This window comes from Eurypyga helias, unplaced genomic scaffold (assembly GCF_000690775.1).
Source record: "Eurypyga helias isolate BGI_N326 unplaced genomic scaffold, ASM69077v1 scaffold2749, whole genome shotgun sequence".
NCBI classification, from domain to species: Eukaryota; Metazoa; Chordata; class Aves; order Eurypygiformes; family Eurypygidae; genus Eurypyga; species Eurypyga helias.
Genome location: NW_010269952.1, coordinates 29,226 through 55,767, shown reverse-complemented (window position 1 = coordinate 55,767; position 26,542 = coordinate 29,226). Strand labels below are relative to the sequence as shown.

The 26,542-nt window shown below is 41.8% G+C and overlaps 1 protein-coding gene across 1 annotated transcript in view; it reads right to left on the bottom strand.

The window, feature by feature from the left end:
- Nucleotides 1-26,542, bottom strand: part of PTPN5 (protein tyrosine phosphatase, non-receptor type 5 (striatum-enriched)) — a 73,931-nt gene that overhangs the window by 21,827 nt on the left and 25,562 nt on the right. The window contains exons 2-6 of the mRNA XM_010158245.1: nt 13,389-13,570; nt 12,341-12,460; nt 10,419-10,502; nt 5,241-5,479; nt 1,740-1,929 (exon numbers count right to left, since the gene is read on the bottom strand). Of these exons, the coding sequence (XP_010156547.1) occupies nt 1,740-1,929; nt 5,241-5,479; nt 10,419-10,502; nt 12,341-12,460; nt 13,389-13,550 (795 nt within the window). The 5' untranslated portion in view covers nt 13,551-13,570. The remainder of the gene's footprint in view (nt 1-1,739; nt 1,930-5,240; nt 5,480-10,418; nt 10,503-12,340; nt 12,461-13,388; nt 13,571-26,542) is intronic.

The following is a 26,542-nucleotide window of genomic DNA, read 5'->3' as shown; positions in this document are numbered from 1 at the left end:
GCTGTGCCCCTGCAGCCAATGGACATTAACAGTGGGGCAGAGACCCCTCTGCAGCCCAGGAAGGACCCCATGCTGGAGCAGGGGGATGCCCGAAGGAGGCTGTGACCCTGTGCGAAGCTCACACTGGAACAGGCTCCTGGTAGGACCTGTGGGCCTGTGAAGAGAGGAGCCCAGGCTGGAGCAGGGTTGCTGGCAGGACTTGTGACTCCATTGGAAGCCCGCTCTGGAGTAGGCTGCTCCTGAAGGACTGCACCCCACAGAAGGGACCCATGTTGGAGCAGTTTGTGAAGAACTGAAGCCTGTGGGAAGGGCTCCTGTTGAAGAAGTTGGTGGAGAACTGTTTCCCACAGGAGGGACCCCACGCTGGAGCCCAGGCAGAGTGTGAAGAGTCCTCCCATGAGGAGAAAGGAGCAGCAGAGACAACACGTGATGGACTGACCACAACTCCCCATTCCTTGTCACTGGAGGGAAGAGGTAAAGAAATGAGGGGCAAAGCTGAGCCCAGGAAGAAGGGAGGGATGAGGGGAAGGCGTTTCTAAGATCTGGTTTTGTCTTTCATTATCCTACTCTGATTTGATTGGTAATAAATTACTTCTTTTCCCTCAAGTCGAGTCTGTTTTGCCCATGACAGTAATTGTGAATCATCTCTCCCTGTCCTAATCTACCCACGAGCTTTTTATTTTATTTTTTTCCCTCTCCCCTGCCCAGCTGAGGAAGAGGAGTGACAGAATGGCTTCGGTGGGACTATGGCATCCTGCCAGGGCCAACCCATCATACTATGCTTTTTGAGTTTCATTAAAGAATGAAAATGACTTGGGACAGTTTGCCTGTTGAATGATTTTTCTGAACACCAGGAAAACTAATTCAAAATCTCTCAGAGAGATAAAGCATTTTTTTCCCTGCTTTTAACATTATTTTCTTTGCTTGAAAGCTAAAGTGCACCTCGGAGACTGATGAAACTGTATGTGGACTTGTTCAGCAGTCAATTCACTCACTAAACAAACATCTCCTCCCTAGAACAGCAATAGATGCTTTACTTTAAAAAAAATAGGGTTTGCCTACACAAAAGCTGCTTTTCTTCAACTTGTACATCACTAAGTGAATTAAGGACCACAGATACCTGGTGGTCTGTTTTAAAACAGATGTCCAGACTATTTAATCTCCCCCTGCGCTTATAAACTGAACAGTCCTCCCCCTCCCCGAAATTGCACAAGGAGTGAGGACAGCAAGTGTTACTCCAAGTTACTCCTGCCCTTTCAGACCCTTTCATGTCATAAAGAGGACAGGCTGAAAGGGCTGTTATGTTGCAAAATATCATCTTCCTCCTGCTCTGCTGAGATTCCATGCTTCAGAGAATATTTGGCTTGGCATTAACTTCAGTAACTCTTGATCACGTGCTCTGAAATACTCCATCATACAAAGACTGTGCCCTCCCACCTTGTGCAGGAATTTGTTCAAAAGTAGCATGCCAACAGTAAAAAACACAAATTGTGAAAACAAAGCTGTGGGGTTTTTTTTCCCCTGTCAAACCAGTTTTCTATTTTTTTAAGTGACTGTATCACTGAAAGTTTGCAGACATTGTCATTCCAAGGGACAACAAATTTTGGAATTGCATTAAATGTTTCCCTGATGGAAGCAGAGTTTGTATATACTAATTTTAGACTTGCAGAAAATAATAGCAAGGTTCACAGAAGAGAGACAACATCCCATTTTTCTGATGCTCCAGGCCAGATACTCACAAAGAACTCTGCCTGGAGTATGAAAGGATCCAGTGCTTTCTTGTGCAGTTCCTCTTCAGTAAGGATGTTTGATGCCGTCTGGAGGTACTCTCGGGCTGACTGTTCCCGCGGTGACATGATATAGCCAAAACCTTGCTCAGAGCAGCCTGGGGTACACATATCCAGCGTGAGTGAAACATTTGAACCTCTCCTGCAAAACAGAGCGATCGGAGTTTGCTTACAGCAGAACAGGCTGAGCCATTGTCAGCAATGGATACAGTCCCAGTGACAGATGAACAGCAACTTCAGAAAGCACCCCGCTGGTCCTGCTGTGTACATCATGGTCACTGACTGTGAAAAACAGGCAAGCTTCTCACGTAGACAAGACCAGAAGATGATTTTGTACACTGGAATATGAAGGCCAACACTTACAAAGTGTTGTCTGTAGTGAGGTAACTGTGTATTTTGTTACTTAAACAGAACCAACCTGCTTGTCTAAGGTGCTGAGAAGGCAACTGCAGGAAAAGTTTACAAACTTGTGTAAATCACACCATATTTTTGGATGCTTGAGTACAGCCTGACATTTTAGACACCACAGGTGAAAATACTGGTCTTCAATTTTATCAGGCCAGATCCCACTGAAGAGGCATTTATTAGTAGCACAGAAAACATCAGTGCAGTACGATCTTGGGATAAGCACCACCAGTTCAACATCAATAAAGGCAGGAGATGCCCACCATTACAGTGAGTAATTTTTCTGTCTCAAAAGCTTTCTTTCCAAAACACATCATGAAAATGATGACAGTCCCAATGTTTAACACTTACGTTAAAAACAGAGATGCTGTTGACTGTAGAATTTTTAGTGGCTTTTATTTAAGTGAGCCACACAATAAATTGAAGAAGACAAAATGCCTGCATTGTTTATTGAATGCAGTTTTAAAGCTTCAGTCAACCTCGCCTATCACAGACAAAAGTAAAATTCAAATGCCATCAGCGAATTTATATTTAAATAACTAAATATTATTTAATATATTATTTTAAATTATTTAATTATCTAAACATTATATTACATTATAATAATAAAATCATACAATATAATGAATGCTATGTGTAATGTTCTATGCATCCACACAGTAAACCTGGTTTTTATTACTCTCAACCCCCTAAATCTAGGTGGGAGGTGCTTGATGGTGCGATTGAAAAACCATGCAAATAGGCAGGCATGACTAGCTCCCAAAGACATTAGAAGTTGTTACTTGAATCACAGCCCTTTTCTTTTCTGGATTCAGGAGTTTTTTCAAAAGAATGTGCAGCCAGCCTCCTGCTATAATTCACAGTCACATGGACATGATTTGGGATGAAACATGACCACTAGTGGTAGACACTGAATCTTCAGTGACACCTCTCCAAAGATTTTGACCCGACCCTGTGTGCTGTTACATAGCTACTACATACCTCTCCAGAAACACAGGCATGTGGTAATGAATATTTTTGGTTGTTTTAAGGTAGAAGAGACAGAGATAGCAATAGATCTTCAGCATGTGGAAATGAGATTGTTTCTTCTTAAGAGGAAAATCCAGTCCAATTTAGCTAGCGACTACTGTTCTAATGGCTTTGGCAGTTAGAGAATGAGAAGGAAGCAAGATGGAGAAGCAAAATGGATGCAAGAAAGGGATAGGTAGGTAATTCAACACAACACTAAATAAAGGAAGAATGACCAACACTTGCTTTAAATGAAATCTGACAGAGCACAGCCCAAACCTGAAATGATGCCTGGCTTCTCAAAGACATGTTAGTTGAAAACAAGTTTATTTTACATCTGAAGTGTACATGTTCTACCGTGTGTGAGCCCTTCAAGCAGTATTTTTTCCCTTGTTTTCTTTTTCCCACCCCTACTGTGACAGTTTTTAAATTGTAATTAATTAATTGAATCAATTGATATTCCCCAACTAATAATCCTCAATTCTCTTGAAACAGTGAATATCTTTCCGGCAGGCTAGCGGTCACTGGAGAAGAAATGTCAGCATTTTTAAAGTGTGAGATGAAATGAACTCAGGAATGGTAATGCATTTGAAGCCCAATTTTGCCCATAATGAAAAACAATAGCAAAACTCAGATTTAGGCGCAGGTTCAGGGACAAGCCCCAGAGGTTGCTGCAGTTTCATATTTCAAGTACAAGAAAATAAAAGGTAGGACATTTTAGGACAAATATTATAACCAAGACTAAAGTGATAAAAAGCATTTTAAGTTCACACAGTGCAAATTAAAAGCCTCTTCTGTAACATTACCTATTGCTGTGTCATGTGGCACTTTGGAAATTCAGCATAATACTTTTTAAAACCTAAGTTCTGCCCTTTGTTTTGAGTTTTAGATATCAGAATTAGCTATGGTTAGCACTGCAATTAATCTTGAAAACCTAGAAATAAAGAAAGGTGATACTTCCCTATGACAGACCCTTCAATAACCTCATTCTTATTCGTAACATCATCACCTTTGCAGAATTTCTTCATGGGACTTCTATCCTCAAGATCTTGGCTCTCTTTCACTAAGACAACTGAAAGAATACAAACCGAAATGATGTAGGCAACCAGCAATATAAACTCAGGTTTCCTGTGCTCCACAGAAGAAAGGACAGGAACCTTAAGCCAGCCTCAGAGATGACAATGTGAAGTCCAGTGTGCTTCCTCTTGCTCATCCATTCACTCACACACACAGACACATTGGCAAAGTGAAATTAAATAATCTTATGGATCAAAGTATAAGGCTAGTTCAGTCATATCTGAACGCTCATTAACTCCGCTGAACATTCCCCTGTCCCAACTCTCACATTCTGGAATTCTCCCACCTCTGGGCCTTTCAAAGTTCACCCATTACAGGTGACCTTTCCGTAAGATGTATGAGTGAAGATGGAGAAATGCAACACAAATCAATACCACATCATTCCTATCTTCCTTTTATCTTAAAACTGCCTTTTCCCAGCTGTGAACCTCTCTGAGAAGCTCCGTGGCCCTTCTGGCTCAAGGGGTGAATAGCAGCTAACCCCGAGGTTTCATTACTGGGTTAATTTCAAAGGAATTCACTTTTGGACTAACACACTTGTCCTATGGTTTGCTTTTGGAGAAAGGACTAATCCTCCAGCATGAGTGACAGCAAATATTGACACGATCCATCCCTTCAGAGGTAAAAGCCTTCACTGCCCTATAGTGGATTTCATGCTATGCAGTTGCCATCTTGGGAAATGGCAAGAGACTGATCAAACACAAACAGGTATTTCAAAGAAAAGAAATTATGCTTTTGACTAGCACTCGTTGACAGCTGTGGAAACTGCATGTTTTTTGGCCAATATGTTTATATTTATGACTAAACTGAAAACAAGACAGGAAATAAAGCAGGTGCTTGGCTTTAAAACCACATTTTAAAGTGACATTCATGAAGGCAATAAAGCAACCTACTAGGCACAGAACTCTTAAATCCACAAAATCTGGGACCAGACTTTTCCCCTATTAGTCACAGCTACCCTACCTTTCTTGCAAGCCCACGGATTTAACCGTTAGAGTAGCTGGATCTGTCTCCGCTTTAATGTCCATTACGCAGTCAAAGACCGGAGTCTCTGGTACAGGATCCAGATCTAGGAAGTCATCCTCAGTTTTATCCTCTGTCCACTCTGAGTACGTGAATGAAGGCTGCCGGCTCACGGATTGGCGTCTGTCCTCTTGTAGCGGAAAGGGGGGGTCTGCACGGGCTCTGAGTAGATGCCAAAACTGAAGGAAACAAACATTTAAAACAGCTTGCTGCTTGCTGCCAGCCCTTCCATACAGCCTAGAGGATGGGTTTTTAGGCCAGCACCCCAGCTCACTATAATCTATTAGAACTGGAGAGTACTGAAGAGGACAGGAATGTTCCACGCAGGAGTAGCTTTGTGGTGCATGTTACAAGGATCCACGTGTACCCATTCAAACCTGCTTTCAGCCACAGAGCTTTCCACAGAGCTGGCCAGGCTTAACTCAGGGATACAGCGGAAGCAGAATGTGCTTGTGACCATCATATGCAAGCCAACGTGATGTCACTTTCCTTTTGTTCAGTTTCTTACCCTTCCAAGGCTTGTTTACAAAATAATAATCTACTATATTCTTCTACAAATCATACCTCTCCTGACTTAAAGGTTTTCCATCTAAACCTGGATTAAGAAAAGTAAACATAATTTTCCTGAATTGCATGTCTTTGATAATCTGGCACTGTACCCCAAGTTCATGTATAAACCAATCAGTTTTTAAAGAGGCCTTGATTTTGACGTACCTGGTTTTGAGGAACAGAATGCCTGTCAGCTTTTGGCCAGTGGCAAACACTGTTTGGTAAACTAATTATGAGATTTAAACATGGTATAGACATTAAATAATAAATCTTGGGAAGTTTTAGGACATAAATGTAACATTAAAGTCTGTATTATAAATCAAAGAAAGGTTTGAAATGGCATGAATCTAAAAAATTACTGTATCATATTGTTTTGCATAGATGCTGTGGCAGATTAGATGAGTTGGGGATCATATCAGTAGACTGTTTAATCCTCCACACAGGCCTAAGCTGAAAATTTCAAGCCCACCTCTGTATTTCAGGATCTGGAACCTCAGGCCAACCTTCATCCCTCTAGCATCAGACTAGGAGCAGTATCAGTCAGGGTAAATGTTATACAAACTATATTGGACTGTCATATAACCTAAGAAGAACTGGTTGCATTTTCTAAAGTAAAGCTTCTTCCATACTTTTCTTACATGGCTTTTAAATGGGCAGTTGAATTTGCAAATGAGCCATTAAAAGAAGTCAAATTTCTCTTCCTAGGCTACTAAAGCACATTAGCTTGTATAGGACTTTAAATAATAATTTTCATGTGCCTGTGTGTCTTCATGTACCCTCATTTCTCTGAGCCTAAAGAATGAAACGAAATGAAGCACATTTTAATTTCTGTCTATAGTCAGCTTTAGTGAATCTTACACCCTCACAAAGCAGCAATATTCACTCTACCATTACTTCAAACAAAATGGGTGGGTTTTTTTGTTTCAGTTAATCAGAGTACATGGTAATTACAAAAGCAAACATAGGAACATCATTACTAGACTTTTATTTTGCCCAAATTTGAGGCCAAGTCTGAACTGAGATTGCCCTACATGCCTGGCCTGCTGGATGACAAACAAGCAGCTTGAAGATCTGATACTATTTTCATTCCCCAAGATGACTTCTAGGGCTTGGTAGTCCCACAGTACTAGCCATGGTTCTTTCCCAGAGAATTTGGGAAATTCTATGAATCACAGAATGGTTTGGGTTGGAAGGGACCTTAAAGATCATCCAGTTCCAACCCCCCTGCCATGGGCAGGGACACCTTCCACTAGACCAGGTTGCTCAAAGCCACATCCAGCCTGGCCTTGAACACTTCCAGGGATGGGGCATCCACAACATCTCTGAGCAACCTGTCCCAGTGCATACTGTGATATAGCTGAGACTATAGACTGCAGTAGCTCAGCAGTTCAGTGTGAACTGTCCACTCAACAACTTTACACTGCTGCAGAGTACCACTGTTACTAAAAATAACATTTGTGCTGAGGGCCAAGCGTAAGGTCTAGGAACCAATTACACGTTACAGATTCTAGACCTGGTATGTGACACAGGACTGGTTTTCCTGGTGATTTAACACACTGTAAATGCAAAGGAACAAAATGTTCACCCTAGAAACAAAACAGCTTTTCTTCACGTTGAAAGAAGTGTGTGGTAAATGAGGAGCTGCCCAAGAGACTGGAAGAAGTCAAATTGTACTTAAAAGTAATGGGGTTGAACTACATAATGAAAAAATAGTCAGCTCTGAAAAGGTGTTCAGGAGGTCTAGACAGCTCGATACTGGTTCTCTGCAGCCACCTGGGTCTTAGCACATCGTTATATGAGACAGAAAACAGAATTCAGTAATACAAGTCTCAAGCCTCTATCCAGCCTTTTGTTTCACTGATTGCTAACCTCCCAAAACATTCCAGTACTGCGTATTCTCAGATAAGTGCCTCAAATATTAGCTGAGGTATGCTCACCCGAAAAATTTGCTCTACATGTATTAGAGTCACAAATATCCCAATACAGGAATGAGCTGGACTTTAGCACATGCAGATCAGAGAAACCAGAGCCTCCATTCTCTTGGTGCCACTTCTGAGAATTTGCTTGACCACCATTTCTCAGCCTTGTTATGTGGCCCAACAGTTACTGCTCTGCATTAAAGCAACAAAGTACCTGTAGAAACAGGCCCATTTTCTCCCTTCCCCAGGGAACTACTAAAGCACTGCTGTAAGTTACCACAGTTGCTGAATAAAAACAAGATAAATGCATAAGCTGCTTTTCACTGGTGTGCCCATCAGTGTGGGACTGATATCTCAGGTCCATCTATAAAGAGAGAAGGGTACATTTGGGAATGAAAGATTTCATCATAAAGGCATTTCTCAATGTAGAAGACACCTTCAATGTCTCTTTTATAATTCCTCCTTAATTCTGGAGGAAGCAGATGTTTTCAAATTGCGAAGCAGCATGACCTGAGATGTCTGTGAGTAAGCTAACAGGTAGGCAGAAAGAGGCAAGTCTCATGCTCTTTCTAAACAGCCTCTCCTTCCTAATGCCCCTGCTAGAGAGAACGTACTGGGCAAGCTGGACCATTATGACTTGTCTGTAGAACAGGCTGTGACACTTCTGTCTCCTCTTTAGCTAGGAGACTGTTAGCACAGACCACAGGAATACAAAACAGAGCAAAAACAGTTATAAAACTGTTTTCTGTTAACCGACACTTAAAAATGCGCCAAGTCTGCCCCCATCTACACTAGTATAAGGATTCATTTGCCAGGAATTACTACAGATCCAAAACAGTCCAAACTGAGATCAGAATTTTTGGGCACATGGAGGTTTCATTTAAAGTTACTTTCTGTGCTAACAATGGGTCAGCAATAAAACGGTTTTGTACACCAAGAAATAGATTGGATATGAAGAAAAAGCACAACCCTGCTATTCCGATTTCCAACTCTGAATGTTTTGCTGCAAAATTACCTGGAATTCACACAGTTCATCCCAATTCTCACGTCTCATTTTTGGTTTTTTTTAGTATTTGTAATTATAATTATCACAGAAGTTTATTTTTTGAGGACAAAATTTATCTGGCTAAGGAACAGCAGCATCAAAAAAGCAGCAAATTACATAAACCCTGCTAGTTTTCTTGCCTACATCAATGTGGAGGCAATAAGACTAATTACTTTGCCTTGTGAGTGGTTTTAAAAAGCACATTCACCCAACATATTATACAGAAGATTTTGCCACTGTGCTGCCTCTGAGGAAACTTAACCATTGTATATAATATGACAACCTTCCTGCCAGGGAGTGTGGCCAGCAAATAAAAGGAGGTATGCTCCTCTCCTTGGCGCTGATGCACCTGCACCTTGAATACTGTGTCCATGTTTAGGCCCTCCAGTTTAAGACAGATATGGACAAACTGGAGTGGGCCCAGTGGAGGGTTACAGAGGAGGTGAGGGATCTGGAGCGTATTACCTTTGAAAAAGGTGGGGGGAATTGGGCTTGTTCAGCCTGCCAAAGAGAGGGCTGGGGTGATGTAACAGCAGCCTGTAACTGTAACGTAGCGCAGCTCTGGAAAGGATGCAGCTGGACTCTTCTTGGTAGTGGCATCTGCTACCACAAGCTGCAGAAATTCAGCTTGGGCATTCAGCTTCAGGAAATTCAGATCAGACATTAGGAAAAAATTCTTCCCCAAGAGCGCCATGCAGTTGTGGCACAGGTACCCAGAGAGATGATGCATCTCCTTACCTGGAAGTTTTCAAAACCTATGTAGAAAAATGCATGATTGAGCTTATCAAGTGCTGGCAACAAGCCTGCTTCAAGCAGGATGTTAGATTAGCAATCTCTAGAGGTCCCTTCCCACCAACAGTGCCACGAGTCTACGATGTACTTCTTCATACTGTGCATCACTCGGATGGCATGTACATAGTACAGCTCCAGCATCCTGAGCTACCCTAAAGGTGCACTGCTGTAAGGACAGGAGTTGATGTTCCATCTGCCTGTTCAGTAACTGCATCCCCACTCTAACACAACAGTGTACAGGGTTATGAAAAGCCATGCTCAGAGCTCCCTACAAAGAAATCTACCCCACAACTTTGTGCCAGTTACAGAATAAACGGAGAAACACAATACACTCCTGTTCCCAAACAGCTGACAGCTAACTAGATTAATTGTAGTCATGCCACTAATCTTGTTCTGCAGATGAGACCTTGGCCTACATCTACAAGGGCATTACATTCACAAGTACACTGGTGCTCTGGAACAGCTCCTTCTGCCACCAAAGTCAATGGATGCTCCGCAGGCAATTCATACGGCAGCAATATTAAATGGTCGCATTACTGGACTATATCCCCTCTAGTTAAGTGAAAATAGTTTGTGTATTTGTGGATGGAAAGAATAAAACACATCAGTGTAATCTCCAATCCATCAAGAAATTGAGTAAGGATAAGTGTAGTCGTGATTCCTCTACGTAAAGCAAGCAGGTAATTATACAGAAATAGCTGCAAAGATGTTGATTTATAATCAACTTGAGCAGAATATCGACAATTTAGGGTAAATCAGTCATAAGTCACTGAAAAAGGGCATGAATATAGTTTCCATAGTATCATAACTTACCAGAGATCCTACAAATAACAGTCCGAGAGAAGCTAAAGACAGCAGGATGTACGATACCACAATGCTCCCGATTCTGGTCAGGTCCTGTGAAACAACAGAATTGACAATGATTCATAAAGCATTTAGGGGCACAGTATAGTGTCTGCATGCCTGTTCTTGGCAAACTGCGTATTCCTTCTTGGATGTCCCATGCCGATTTAGTCATACCACATTCTTGTCTGTGGAAAAGCCATCACCACCAACAGAAAAAAATGCCAGGCTTGGAGAAGACTTAAATTGAAACCAACTCTAAGCCCCAGCATATCAGAAGGTCTAAAAAACAGATTTCCCTGTGAAGGCAAAACAGGAAATCTGCTTCCTAGCCTCAGGCCCTGCTAAAATTTAGATCCTGGATCCATGACTCAATTTTGCAGCCTGGACCAACGTTTCATTGCCACAGTCAGTGTAAATTTATACTGTGACAAAGCAGTACTGTTCCCATGTTTGTAGGTCCTTACATAAAACACAACCACAGAGAACTTTTCTATGTTTTCTACACATTCTGTGAAACACCATCAGGTTCATTCACATCACGGGCAGTGAAATTTACTCTAATGTCTTAGCCACATTCAAGCAGTTCAGAGTTCAACCTATTCTCAGTAGTAGGTGCAAAATTCAGTTCTAATGGGCTTCCATGGGCAAGGAATTTTACGCTGTTTCTGACCCACTAGTACAGCTAAAGAGAAATTTGGAGTTAAGAGCTTTCATTTGCTTATTTTAACATCTGATTTCTTTAGCTTTACTGTTTTCAAGTCTAAATTTGCACAGTAAATAGTGCTATAATAAACAGTCCTCAAAGATATCCATGAACATCTGCACAGAATCACACTTGGGGTCTTCTTGTGGTGCATTCTAGGAATTAATTTCCTCCACAATGAATACTTATTTTAACTCAAAAATCCTATAAATCAGGTATTTTCTGTAAGGAATAATTTGTTAATGACTGACCCACTGCAAATGAGAAACAGGCAATACTCTAGGAAGAGCTCTGATGGTGCATAATAAATCCAACTGAGAAAGGGCAAGGAAAAAGTGCTTCTTTCAAATAAACAAAAAAGCAGATGATATGCAGCTCAAACACTGTTAAGAGATCACAGAAAACAGTCTCCACTGTACTTCAGCCACAAGAGGCACTGAGTCAAATCTCCTGTTTGTACTGCACAGCCTCTGCTACAAAGACTATGTACAATGAATCCAGGCATTCTGACAACAAATAGATTTCACCTGATTTTTTGAAAGTAGCTGCTCATCATTTAATTAAGGTTCTGTCCACACTAGAGAAATCTGCACTGAGTATAATTACCCCAGTAATTTATCAGATGAATCATACGGGTATACATGTCATTATGACATGGTGAGAAGCTAAGTAATTTTACTGGGCTAGCTTGGTAGATATAGTTGAATCTGTACACCTAAAATACTTCTACTGCACATAGATATGCTCTAAACACGCAACAAAAATACAGCTTTGTGACTGAATATCTTGTGATTTACACCCTCTATGTGGGTTGACCCATTCTTCCAGAATTTAAGCTTCTATCCATCCTAGTAACTTCAGTTCCAGCTCTCGCTTTACTGTGGGCTAAACCTTAATGGTTTGATTTGTTATTGCTTTGTTTCATTTGCCACCATGTTCACATAATCAAGAATCTGCTCGGCTAATCTAATATCATAGCTAAAATTCACCCCCGTATCTTCAAAATTAAATATGGATCTGTTTTCACAAAACTCTTTTCACCATTTCAGGGCACATACACAGTGCAGCAGTCACTATACTGTACGAATTACACGTGTATTATACTTTTAATCAGAAGAGATATCAGAAGCACTACCCAGGGCTACTGACATCAACTATATAATCAAAGAGGAGTACAGGGACTTACCTCCCCTTGATCTGACAAAAACTGTTTAAATGGGGTAAGCATGTAAGACAGCAGGTCGAAGGCATTCTGAGCTGCTGGGATGGTCCCATAAGTGCTGTACCACAGCATCACGCAGAGAAGCTGTGCAATCAATCAGAAAATACATAATGAGCATCTCTCATTACACAAACATTCATTTTCATTGCAAGACTGCATAATTAACTAATTTAGTTCTCATTGATTTCATGTTGATCATAATTTTTGCTTTAAGAAGTCAGGTATTTTCTAGGCTGTAGCTTAACAAGAATAAGAAGACTGAGGGCTAAACGCTCAGCTAGCATTAACCGGATGTGTATCATCGAGTTAAGCAAGCTCACTCGGATCCACACGAGCGAAAGCACTGCCTGTGGCAGTCCGTACGTTGAAAGAGCAGACTCCTCCGACTTCTGAACTTTCTGCATTAGTACTTTTAGATCAAAACTGGCAATTCAATGAACTTTGTACGTTATTAGAAGACTATTAAGGCCTATCTCATATTATGCAAAGCTCTCACAAATAGCCATCTTCACACAGGCATCCCTATCAACAGGTACACAAACATACACATGCTGAAACATTTCATTTGAACCACTTAAGGCTGCTGCACACACCACAGTTAACACAGAACTAAAAAAAGAAATTATGCTTATTTAACACCCTCACAGAGAGGTATACTCATCCCCAGTCACCGAGGGCACACTGCAACTTCAAAGGATACATCTCCCAATCCAGTTTTTAGCAAGATGGTTATTTACTCCCATGCCTATCAGCTACAGAAGATGGGTTTGCTGGGAGATAGGTCATTTGGCAAAGGAGGCACTGGCAGAGGGGCAGGGAACAGGATGGGTGTCTGGGCCATCAGAAGGCAGGTACTGTTTGCAAAGCCAGGCTGTGCAAGGTGGCTGCAGAAAGGACAATCCTGCAGCTATGTCCACTGCTACAGCTACAATGAACTAGGAAGAAACCTCCCATGCCAACAAAGCTTAAAAGAAGGGTCCCAGCATTTCAGAGGTATGACAAGCTGCCTTACCAGCATCTGTGAGAGGACAAACAGATACATGCTGTCTCCAGGCATTACTTCATTCCACCTGGCAGCCCAACCAAGCAGTGCTGTTTTCTGGGAGGCTTTCCGGGACTGCTCCTTCTTGTTCAGCTGTCCTCGTTGTCCTTCAGCTTCATCCACTGACTCCATAACAGCCGGATTGGAAAGACCTTCACATGAAAATGACATGTGCAGGGAATGAATAGTCTGTAACCCTGCAGGCACCGCAGAGGCTGCAAGGGCTATTGTTTTCCTGGAGAGGATGGTTACCTCTCAGTTCTGCATCAGTAAGCGCGGCTCACGATTGTGAGTGTCACACTCTATTAGTGCAGCTGTATTCACCTGCCTTCGTCAGAAAAAAGTGAGTGTGGGCGGATAAATTATTTTCCCTTTCTTCCTGGAGGTGCAGATTCTGGGCTTAGTTGTTCATAAATTCTCATTTACATCACTGCACCTTTTTGTTTTTATTTTTTAAAAGGAACCATCTGTGCTATTTCCTAGCTCCACACTTCCCACCTACATGGTGGCAGAGAACCTGCCTCAATTTCTCTCTTTCCCCTTATTTGACTGCTTTGTCTAATTTGGTTATAAATTTCTGAGGTAGACACTGTTTCATTTTATGTGTCTGAATAGTGCTCAAGGGCTCTGGATTTTGGCTCAGTGTCCTAAGGCACTAATAAAACAGGCTTTATTCTAATAACCTACTTCTTGGATGAATTCATACTCAAGAGCTATTTAATAACATTGTAATGCTATTCCATTCAGTGGAAATATGCACTCCAGTGGCTAGTCCCTCAGAAACAGTACTTTAAAGACAGTCTGTGTAGATATAAATTAATTCACAGGCTAAAAGGTGTGAAAGATCAGACCCACTGGATGGAAGTACTATTGATTTACATGTTCCTACATGAGGAAAGCCCCAAGGTTGCCCTGTACACCAGTGTAGCCTTAAGCCTAAGCAAGCCACCTGTGCCCCAGGGAAAGGCCACATTGTTGGCCCTTCCATGGCTTGTTTAGGTCAGGTTTCTACAAAACGTTCCCTTTCACTGGACATTTATCTGAATGTCTTGCAATAGTATCTCTGAGTCAAGTAAGCATCCATAAACTAACCACAGCTCAAATGAGGCAAATGAAACAGAGGATCTGTGCATCAGCTGAGGAGCTGGCCATTGGTACAGTATGGATTCATAAAATACCCCATTCTGATTTCTAAACTACAAAAATGCTAGAGTGGACAGAAACACAAAATGGTTACTCCCACTCTGCGATTGTTCTCCCTCCTCTCACTGCAACAGACCGTGGGAAATCCATCCTTGCACAAGAGAACAAGGTGTTTGGGAAACACTGATGGCTTCCTCCATAGAGTTCTCCATTCCCACAGCTGCCCAGCAACAAGAGGGTCATCACTGTGTAATGACTAGGGAGACCCAGAGACACAAGAAGGAGCACCTGCAAGGTACTACCAGGCATCTCCCCAGGGTCTCAGGTTACTGGTTTTTCATTTTCAAACTGTCTCCAGTCAGTTTATGGTGGGTAGTGGCCTCAGCAGGGTATGCTGTATATAACTGGTCTATTTTCATTGTCTTCACACAGGTATTTCTCAGGAAGCATACAAAATGTTTATCTAGACAGTTATACACCAATGTATGTATGTATATATCCATTTATCTACAGCATATTGTATATGCTGAAATTAAGTATTTGCCATGAAGGACTCAGTACGGTAATTTGCATAAACACCGTGAAAATTTCTATTAATTACAGGTCAATAAATCATGAAAAAATATGTAACTAAAGAGGTAAACTCACAAGTGTCAATAGTCTCAGCCTGTATTTCTCACAATGGTAAAACTTCCTTCACTTTCATCTATATGTCTTTAATGGTAACCACTTGAAAACAGCACTTGAAAAGCAGAGTTTAAGGAATATAGTTCAAGAGATCATGGGAGCTCTACCTCCCTGTCCTTCAGGCTCCAGCCAGTATCTACAGCCCATGAGGAACACCCCCACCTCCCCAGAAATACAGAGTCCAGACACAGTCCTTGGTGTCCAAGGACACTGACCACGTCCGAGTTCTGATACCACGCCACACAGAGCTGGACTCAAAAGTTCTCCAGGAAGGAACACAGCAGCTACATTAAGCAGCCACTATTAAGGCTGCCTAAATACTTTTAGCACCAATCATTGTTTTAATTTTCTATAGTGTGCTAAAACCTAACAGTTAAAGCTGAAAATTTTCAAGCTTCCAAACTACTTCATATCTCACTAGATTTGGACAAGAACTTAGGGGAAAACCCTGGTTAACGCCTGCCAATTTTTTCCTGCTATTTTTGTGGGATGCTTATGCTCTGTGTCTTGGAACAGGAATTTGAAATTTTGCAGGGACAGAATCTTCATGTCAGAAATTATTTTCGCTATCCATGCAAAAACACATGCACCTGTGGCTGAGATTCAAAAATATCTATTTACATATAGTTTATGGTTTGCTCATAAATCCTCGAACCTTCCATTTTCACTAAGCATGTTTTACATTCTACTTTATCTGCATTAAAAAAATGCATCTCTGTCCCTAAGAATGGCTAACAAACCTATTTACTGTTTTTTCCAAATCCCAATGACTTCTTTCCTTGGATATTTCCCCCCCTCCAGAGCTCAAGATAAAAATACACACAGAGCAGAACTAAAATATCTTTGGGAAGACAACCAGAACTAGAAGCCAAGAAATGCAGATTTCAAGCTCAGCTTTCAACTATTTTTTATAAGTCATAATATTTCATATTTCAGAAGACTGGGTTTCTTTTTTTTTTTTTTAACCGACCAAAAGCTCATCCTGCTTTACGCAGCAGGTAAACAGAATTTCTTTGTTTTGTATCTGTAATGGCCTGAGCTTTTACAAGGTCATTTCTATCTGGGTTGGAAACAGAACCCTGACTTTAATATGACGATGTGAAGGCCACTTAACCACATGCCTTCTGGAACAAAGACGTCAAAATTAGGGGACTGCTCTGTGTCTGTAACCATGGGGATCGATGAGTCTCCACAGCACAGAAGCCCAATTCCTGGTATTCCAGTGTTGTCTAGCAACAGCTGTACAATTGTAGGAGACACATTCTCCTTCTTATGCCTGCCCTATATGAAGGACAATAGACAACTACTTCTACTTTCAATTATTTTCACTGCGTAAGGTAGAGATCTGGTTTATGGACCTAGGAGCCCAAGATTCCAGCTCTGCTCAACTGATACAGATATCAACAGGTATTTTCACTAATACAGTAAAAGTCAACAGAGGCAAGAACTAAAATAATGAAGAACTGTATAAATGTATAGATAAAGATTCATCTCTTTGTTATACAAAGAAAGTGCCTTGGATTAAAGTCCACTAAAAAATCTGCTACGCCAAATCACAAAAGATTGTTAAGATCTAAACATGATGCCCACCTAGGGTTCTGTATTGATTTAACTATGTCAGCTTTAAATAATGCTTCAATTACCACTTGCACTTCATCTTGCAATCCTATATTCCTGGATTATTTGTCCTAGTGGGCCCTGGATTCTTTTAGTGCACAGATTAAGCAATAAATGAGACATCAGCAAAGTTTTCTCGTGTCAAGGTCAGTGTGAAGGTCTTGAGACAGCTGACAAGGTTGACTGCATCCAGGAGGAGTGAATTAAGTGACATCTAACATCCAGGTGATATCCTCCTGAATTCCTGCATCATGGAAATTTGGATTAAAGTTCTACAAGTAATTCTCCTTTGGCACAGAACTATGCCAGCTAAAAGAAAACCTGTGGAGAAGAATTAAAAAGGTCTCTGACATCTGTAGCAGCCATATGGCTTGCCAAAACAACTTGAAATTTCAGAACAGCACCATAAACTTAACCTCATCCTTGCTGTTCAGGGAAAGAAACTTCCTGGATCAAGTCAGTGATCCATTCATCCTGTATTCTTTCCTTAAACATACCCACCAGTACAAGCTGCCAAAAATAAACAGCACAACACTTTGCTAAGGAATAATCTACACAGGGAAACATCTTTGTCCGCTCACATGGTAACAGCTGGGTTCCGTAAGTCATACAATGCCTAATTTAAAACCCTGTTATGACTTCATATGTGGGTACACAGAAGGCAGAAGAATGAAACAATACCTAGATACATGCTCAGAAAAACACGTACTTAGAGAACAAGACTTAACTGACACACTAAAAGGCACTGTAGTAATGGTCAACAGCCAACCTTGCAGTAACGAACATGCCATGATCCAGTCAAATGCTGTTGTGGGCAAGGTATCAGCAGCTCTGTAACTCTACTGATTCATACTTAGAGCCTTCAGAGAAAAACAAAACAAAAAAAATCCCTAAAACACACACCACCATCCCCTGGACCACGTATCCTGATGTATTTCCTAACGAAGTTAGCACTTCAAAAGAAACTTGTGTCCTCTCTTGTGCCTGGGTGTTAATCTTTAATGAACTGACACAGCTCTGTTGGCAGACTTTTAACTACGTATTTTTGAGGTGAAAAAAGATGTCTTCCTTACCAAAAGGATTTTTATAACAGAAATAAAACATGCCCTAGAAATGAAAATACAGTGCTCATACATTTATTAGACTTTTACTTACATGCGTCACGCTGTGCCTGTGGGAATTATGCTTCTGGGGGATCAGGTGGTACTGCCTTTTCAGTGAGAAATACAAATTTTGTTAATGGTGGCTTCTTCATTCATGGTGGAATCCCTGAGCTCTCTGGAACTACCTGCCAGACACACAAGATAGGAGGGAAGAATGGGCCTCACCTGTTCTGCCACCTTTCCAGCTACAAGTCAACACACCACAGCAGCTCACCTGCATCGTCCCATATTTGTTTTACATGTGTGGAGATCCATATCCCTCTGAACCTGCCTGTATCCTTCAAGATGGCTGTGCATGGCACGAATTTTACTCTATAGAAATAGACCACAGTGTGGAAGCACTGCAAAGTACGAACATGCCAGCAATACTTCACATCCATCAAGATTACCAACACTTCCCACCAGAGTCCTGAATCGACATACAGCCTCTACATCTTCAGATATCAACATGCAACTGCCGACTGAAATCACTGTCTGATCTCCATCTAACCGCTATAGGTTAGAGAACAGCAGATCAATGTGTTCTACTGACATGGGTCAGCAGAGCAATTGCTTATTTTCACATGCACCTTGCAAATGCAAGACACAGCCCTGGCACTGTACTTCATATATCTGGTCAAGACCTTGTTAAATCTGCAGGTCACAAGACATACTGATTGCAGGCAAGTCACACGAAAGCTGAACGAGTTGTCTCAGCGTGCGCATGAATGAGAGGTAGCTCGTGGTGGAAGGTAAAAAGACAGCTCATCTAATCAAAGAATGGAGCTCTAGGAGGAAGGTATTGGCTGAGAGGAAACTCTTTTTTGCTTGCCACTACAGTACAAGAAGGATGGAAACAGAATAACTAGCTTTGGAACCAAAAGTCAGTTTTGCTTTTGCGCTGCAGTGGTATGTGAGGAAGTGGGTGAGAGGAAGGGGATGTTTCATACTTGCATGGCAAACACAGCTTGTGTACTTACATTCCCCTCTCCTCAGCAAACCAACTAATGAGCCACTATTCTGCAACTCAAACTTTTACTGAACTTCTTTATAACCAGCCAATGCCAGATATTAAGGAGAAAAACATAATGACAGCAGCTGCATCATTACTGCTTACAGATGGATACAATTCATCACCTGTATTTTCTTGATGGTCTCCTTACTCTTAAATTATCTGATAAGTTATGCTAAAAATTACACTCAAGATCTAGAGAACTACATTGAAAGCTGGAAATGCTATTTCCAACACTTGCTGTTATCCTAAGAATCTCTCTCTTTGGCTCCTTCATTATCACTTTTTTTTTTCCCCTTCCCAGTCATGATATGGCACTGACTACTACTACTCGATCCCTGACCTGCTCTAAGAGATTTCAATACTTTTACCTTTTCCAAACGGCTGAATCCTCCTGATTGGGAGGAGAGTATCTATTCCCTATAAGTACCCAGATTAAGAGCTGCAAAAAAACCACTCCCTAATGCACCCTACAGCTACCTACTACTACCTGAGTGAAGATAGAAGGGATTTACAACAATGTAATCACCTCAATACTTCCAATTCCACTCTGGAGAAAGTCCAAGTTTAGCTGCCAAGACCTTATGATTGGTAGATCTTGCATTTGCTATGCAAAACCATGTAGAAAGCTACTTCAGAAGATACAGGACAGCTTAATTCAAACACTAGCAGCAGCCCAGAAAGATCCACATATCCCTCCAAGTTCACCACTGCACACTGCAAGGCACCAAAGCATTGCTAAAATCACTTTGGTATCCAACTGGAAGCCAGTTAGATTCATCCAGTGGTCCTCTGTAGGACTGCAAACAGTAATTGCAGATTTCATTCTTAATGAAGAAATAAGCCTGACATACCATTAACCCAAGGAAGAGGTCCAAGCAACTGTAACTACTATCTCTGACATTACATCTCTCCCACATTACAGAGGAATGGAAAATTCTTTACCAAGACTGTCTACATACCAGCAACCTAGTTGTCAGTCTCCTATGTTACTTATTCTGAGATTAAATTCAGTTTATGTTTTCTAATACTTTGTTTGCACTAAGTGTATCTACCCTGGACTGTAGGAATTAGCTAGGCCAAGCTACAGGTATTCACAGCTGTGTAAGGAACAACCAAAATTTGTAAGAGTCAGGGATTCTATTTGGGAAAGCTGGATGTTTTTGCCAAAATAATAACACTCGAAGTAGCCAAGAATATTGGTATTTAATTCACTCTGATTCCTGGGTTGATACACCCATCAAGAGGAATTCAGCTGCTCAAGAGTTCTCACGTGACACTTGTTTCAGGCTCTCTGAAAATTCAGCACAACCCAGGCTTTTTTTTTTTTTTGAGAGGGGGTGAGGCAGGGGTGTGCACTGGGGGGGGTGAGGGGAGGATTGCATGTTTTCTATATCAGCCAAAAGGGAAAAAGTTAATCTGAAAGATCAAACTCTGGAACACAAGTCCAGAAATTTTGGTGACAACGATGCACACTACAGCTTTAAAACTGTGCTTTCAGTAAATATGGGCACTGATAGAAAGCATCTACCTGCTGTTGCTTAGTCTATAGAGAAAAATCTGCTTGAGTCCTCCCTTCTGAAAGAAAAACAGAGAAACCAATAATACCATCACTTTTTACATCATTACAAAACTGCTTAGAAAGACACTGCAATGGTCGCTCCCTAATACTGAGTGAGAAGAAGGTTCATCTACTCTCGTGTGACAAAGGATAACCCACAAATACAATCAATTCTCCTTTGCACTTGCCTGTGCACGAGTGGCAGCCAGCATGCTTAAAGCCAGCAGCCTCATTCTGAGAAAGGCAAACATCCTCTGTGGATTTCGTGGAACAACAGTGCAGAGAGGGAAATGGGTGTCATCTACTAGCCAGCAAAAGCACTGGAGACTTGCCCTTTCCAAGCTCAGCGGGTAGAGTCTGGCTGCTGCTTAAGCCAAACTCTCAATACCAAAATGGAAAGACACATCAAGAGAACAAGAAAGCAAGGAGGAAAGTCATGCACAAAATCTGCGTTCAAGCCAAAACTCAGCGAACTCAGGTCTACGTATTTCTAGTTCAATGCTTCTCACTTTTCACTGGCAACATTTTTAACAAACTTGGGGCAGAAACTTTCCTCCCTAATTGAATTAAGTCCTGCTTAAAAGAATACGCAGCCCCTTCTCCCCGCTGGTGGGCTGTGCAGCTCCACCCGTCAATGGCCTATTCTCATCTCGGCGAGAACAGGAACCTGATGTCAGTGTGCAAGGAGAAGAGTTGCCACCCAGCCGCGCAGCCTGCTGAACTGCTGAGTCACACATTTTCTCTGCATTCATTTTCACACTGCTCCCACTCAGTCCACCTGCCACTTCATCTGGGATGGGTGGGAGGAGAGAAAAAAAGGTGAAGTCAGAAAAAACGTTCATGTTCACCCAAGACCATTATTATGGTACTGCAAGGTCACATTTAAAAGCAAGCCTGCAAGCTGCTAGCGAGGGATGGAGAAGGGAAATATCAGATTGCAAGACAAACTGCCTCCCCCTTGTCTTCACCAAGAGGAAACTGGCCAGCAAACAAGATGCAAACCTCACCGGATTCCCAATTGCTCACTGATGTGCTTGCTGACATGTTCTGCAAATTTCAGGCTTCAGACCAGGCCTGGTTCTGAGCGGTTTTCCCTCTCTTGTGTGATTCAGGAGAGCTTTCAAGCTGCTGTGATTTTTTCAACAGTCCAACAGGTACTGTGTAGTAATTGACTGGCTGCCACAGGAAAGTGCCGTAACGGTAAGTGCCAGTACCATCTGGATAGGTTTCAGCTCCAAAGGGCATCTTTAGCAGAATTGCTACAGTGGAAATGTCCACCAGCCCCAACTTTCATCTTTCAAGAAGACGAAGAGAGAATCTTATCCATTTCTTGCAGCTTGTGTAGTACCTATTAAATTCTTATGTAGAAAAGGGAGTGTGCTATCAGTGGTGGGATACAAGTTTACCACAGGTGTGGAGGTACCAGGTTGCTCTTAGATTGGGCTGTACGTATAGAAATATACATTTAATTAAATTATCAAGGTAGTAACATTTTCTGTAATTAGACTTGTGCTTTTGTTCAAAACAATCAAAAGACTTAGCAAAACACAATTTTACAAGCCAGGACTCTGGTCTATGAAGTCATCCCTGATGAAGGAAGGATACAGCCTGCCACCAGAGACATCACTTCCTTGAAGCATGAGCCTGGGAGACTTCATTTGAGCTGCGGTCAAACTCTTCCTTACTGGAAGAAACCAGATGCTTAAGACAGCACTCCTCCCAGACCTGGAGTCCTATCCACTGCTACTCGCTGCTTAATATACGTAGCCCATCTAGTAAGAGAGAAAGTAACTTACTTCATCACCTCACCAAATCTCTAGTCCATAATAATTCATGCGAAACAGAGCTGCAAGGGCAAAGCAGCTCACAATGCAGTTGGCTCACACCACCCTAAATCAGGTGTACGCCTCACTTACATGGGAGCAAGAAGAGAACAAACTCATCAGGAGTTCTGCTCTAGAAAGACAGGCCTCCCTCCCGCCTCAGCAAAGATGAACCCCTAGAAGCCTTCCAGAAGCTGTAAGGGACTGTCAGATAAAGCAACCATATGGGAAGTATATGAGAGCTATTGTACCATCTGCTGGGGTCCAAGTCTCCTCCAACACTCATTACAAACTGCTGTATCTCTACTAATAATGGGGGAGTTGCTCTTCATTCGCAATGCAAGATTGGTTATGCCCTTTTGTCCACACCGAAATCATACTCCCACTACTACATCAAATACACAACAGATTTATTCTTAATGGTTTTAACTAATGCTTAGAGGTCTTCAACACAAGATGTTTTGTTAAGCACTGTCCCTTTTCCTTTTCTCCTGCAAAACGTGTCAAGTCAAAGGATATGCTATTTCTTGTGGCAGCTAGGGCCCCTAGAGCAGCATTTGCTTTGAAACAATTAAAATATTAAATATAGTGTCGAATTACACCTCTTAAGTCAATGTAGACCCTCGGCGGGCAGAGACAGTGAATATTAACTTCTATCACACCCACACATAATTAGCATTTACCATCTTTCAATCAGGGCTCTATTCAAAGCTTCTTTTGTTTTTTGCATACAGCTCTTTCCTCCTTTCCTATTAAACCCCTTACAGAAGGTCCGTCTTGATTACCGCTTAACAATTAGATGCCTTGTTTTTAATAAAGAATATATTTCATTGTTATGCTGTTTTCTTCAGTGAAAGTTTTCAAATGCCTGGTGATAATTTTGGAAGTACCTTGAGCTTTTGTAAAGAGACCGCAAGTTGACTTTCAGCGGAGTTGGTTGTCCCAAATTATTCCCAGCCTGCAAACTCCCTTTAACACTGAAAGTGGAAGCCCACAAAGCCACTCCATAATTCCACAGTTAAAGAGCTATAGCTTTGCTCATGAATCAGCCCTGCACAAACAACATAGCCAGGGAGAACTGTCAACAGCACAACGATGCAGATTGAGATGTACAGGGTTGAATTCTCTTTCACAAACAGGCTAACCAACTCCACCCTCCCTAACCCAAATTATAATTTTTGGGTTTTTAGCCTTTAACTACAGGACATATTTAAATGTGCCTGAATGCATAATCAAGAAGTAATAGTTTAAAACCAGTCAAATGGCCTCTGCAATACAAGGATGAATCTGACAATTAAAAGTTTAACACATTTTTGAAAGTATTTACCATTCATACTATTATCATCAGAGTTGGTGTTAGCACACTTCTATTACTTGAAAAAAAAGGCACATTTCTTTTTACAAATTAATAACTTCTAGAGTCCTAATGCAGATACCATTGTGTCTTTCTAATCTCTCTTCAGTGAATTACTAGTCTGATGTCTTGTAGGTATTAAATCTGTGTTCTGCTCTGGTGAATCAGAGGGTTTGCACCTTGAAGCAGATGGGTGATATGCTGGCTTCCTGCCAGGTTCAAATGCAAACATTTTGACGTCATTCATTTGGGCATAGCCTGCTTCAAGTGACTAAAATCTTACGCCCTGGAGTCTTCACCAAAACATTTAGGAAAGCCACTATCACATACAGCATTTATTTCAAAGACATTTTCTTTCCTGAGCAAAGTAAATTATATCAAGACCAATCTCAACAATCACCTTCAGCTACAAACCTGATACATGCCTCAAGGGTGCTATCCCAAGTATAAGCATTTCTGTCTCTCATGCATTTAAAAAGGTTGTGCTTGCACTGGTTGGCTTCCTCAGAAAGCAATGGCATCATTCAGTACTGTAACTCAGGTTCCAGAGTAACCGCTTGTATAGATAAGGGTGCTGACATCTAGAAACAGGATGTCCACGCTCAATTTTCTCTCTGTACTGGAATGCTGTTTCCACCCAGGGCTACTTCATTATGGGCCCAAATGCAAAGCCTGAACCATTAAATACCATTGCTACCAGTTCAGTGCTCTGCTACCGCGGTAACTGCAGTCCCTTCATGTTAGAGGCATCCTCAGATTATTAACAGGCAGTAATGGTCTCATTTATCTCTCTAGTTAACCACATAGCAACTCAAAAAGTGAACAGTGCCTGTAGAAGAAGGTAACGATCCACTTTGTTTACTTGCGTCAAGTCTATAGGGGTTCCTATACTAGGCTCATCAATATGGATATACAGCCTTAAGCAGGGAACTAGAAGAATACAACAGCTTGCCTTCTCATCCTCTTCGCAGTGAGGGAACACGCACAGAGCAATGTTTTGTCTAGATAGATAAGCAGATGCACAAGTTGTTATGGATCTATGTCAGAGAAGGTGAGAGGAAAAAAGCACATGCTGATGACGAGCTTAGCAATTATTCTGGGAGGATTTTGCACCACTTGCCTGCAGCCATGAGCTTCGCTCTACAAAACAATCCCAAGAAGCAAACCTCTCAGACACATGCATCCCAAGGCTCTGTTTGATCTGAGGTGACTGCACCTCACGCCACACAGCCTCATGCCCAGTTACCTTACGTGAATCAGCAGGTCTGCAAGGTGGCAAGCAAAGTTCTGTGGAGACGGTTTTGCATCCTGCCTCAGCATACTGTTTCTACTTCTAGCTCCAAGGCCAGCTGGGTACCAGCCAGTCTAGGGGTTTTCATTCTCTACTCCACCCATCAGTGCAGAAATGGTCTTTGATACCTTGGACCATGACCATTCTGGAGAGGACTTGAACACGACCTGATGTTACACGGAAGCAAGCGGCAGGCATGTCGCATTTGTGGGAGGCACTGCCCCCCCAGGAGGTACACTTAAAACCTCCCACTGCTGCAAGCACAAGCAGTCTCACAGTATCCCCCATTCTGAGGATGAAAACAGAGCAAGTTATTCTACTACCTCATCTGTGCAACACAAATTGGGGCAATTAAAAGCATTGTTTTCTCAGGCCTTGATTAAAGCATTTTTTCCTTTTCAGGAGCTCCTAATTCCATAACATTTATAATTCAGGTCACCACAAAGGCACCAAACATATCCTTATGGATTCCTAGCTGCCCCACTCTTCTGTCTCCATGCTGAAACCCTGCTGTGTATATAATATCTTTTGAAAAATGGGTATTCAATTGCCTTCCATAGCGTGTTCCTTAGGAAGCGTGGGTGACAGTATGTGTCAATGGGAAGCAAGATGTCATCCGCACAGCTATATTCCTCCTTTGCTATACAGAACACTTCATCTGTGTTAACAGGAGATGCCAAATGCCTCATACCATGTCTCTTCCCACACTGAGGTATACACTTGACTTCAATATGAAGTTACACCCGTACTGAGTAATCTTGTAAGCCTCATTTTTCACTTTTAAGGACCAATGCAATGCTTTCAAACCCAACCCACCTGTGTCTTCCTCTACTGGGGCCAGATTCTACTAGATTCTTTTCCTTGCACCCCTCAACTCCCAGTGACAACTATGAGCAACACACTCACTCTCTTGTTCCTTTTTCCCCCAAGGCAGCATTACTTATGCTGGGAAGATCATAAGCAGAATGGACAAGAAAGTGCTGCTTTTTATGCACGGCTCAGGTAGACGCACTGTGATCTTTTTCAGATATGCTGAGCTTTATCCCTACTTTTGGGGGATAATTGTAACATAATCCATCCTTTCATCTCTACAGATCCTCAAATGGTCTTACCAACTGGAAAGACACAGCATCACCAAATCCATACATGCATACAGTGGGAACAGCACTTCCGCAGTGTACAGAAAAACCTCAAGAACAAAAAGGAAGCTTCACCTGAACTGTTGCACAAGCATCTTCTCTATAGAAAACAGCACAGGCTCTTCAACATTCTGGAAAGGACATTCAGAACCTGCCAGTACCAGCAGGACAGAGCGCTAAAAGGGGCCATTTTGAGAGCCCCCGCACGAACATGACAGAAAGAAAAACGACCTATTCTTTAAAAGCTTTCTGTATTTATCTTTGTCTCCCACTGAAAGCATATGAAATGGAAGGCATTTAATGTCTTTCAGGAGTGCCATCCCTCTTCCTGAAAGCCTGCAAAATTGGTCAGATG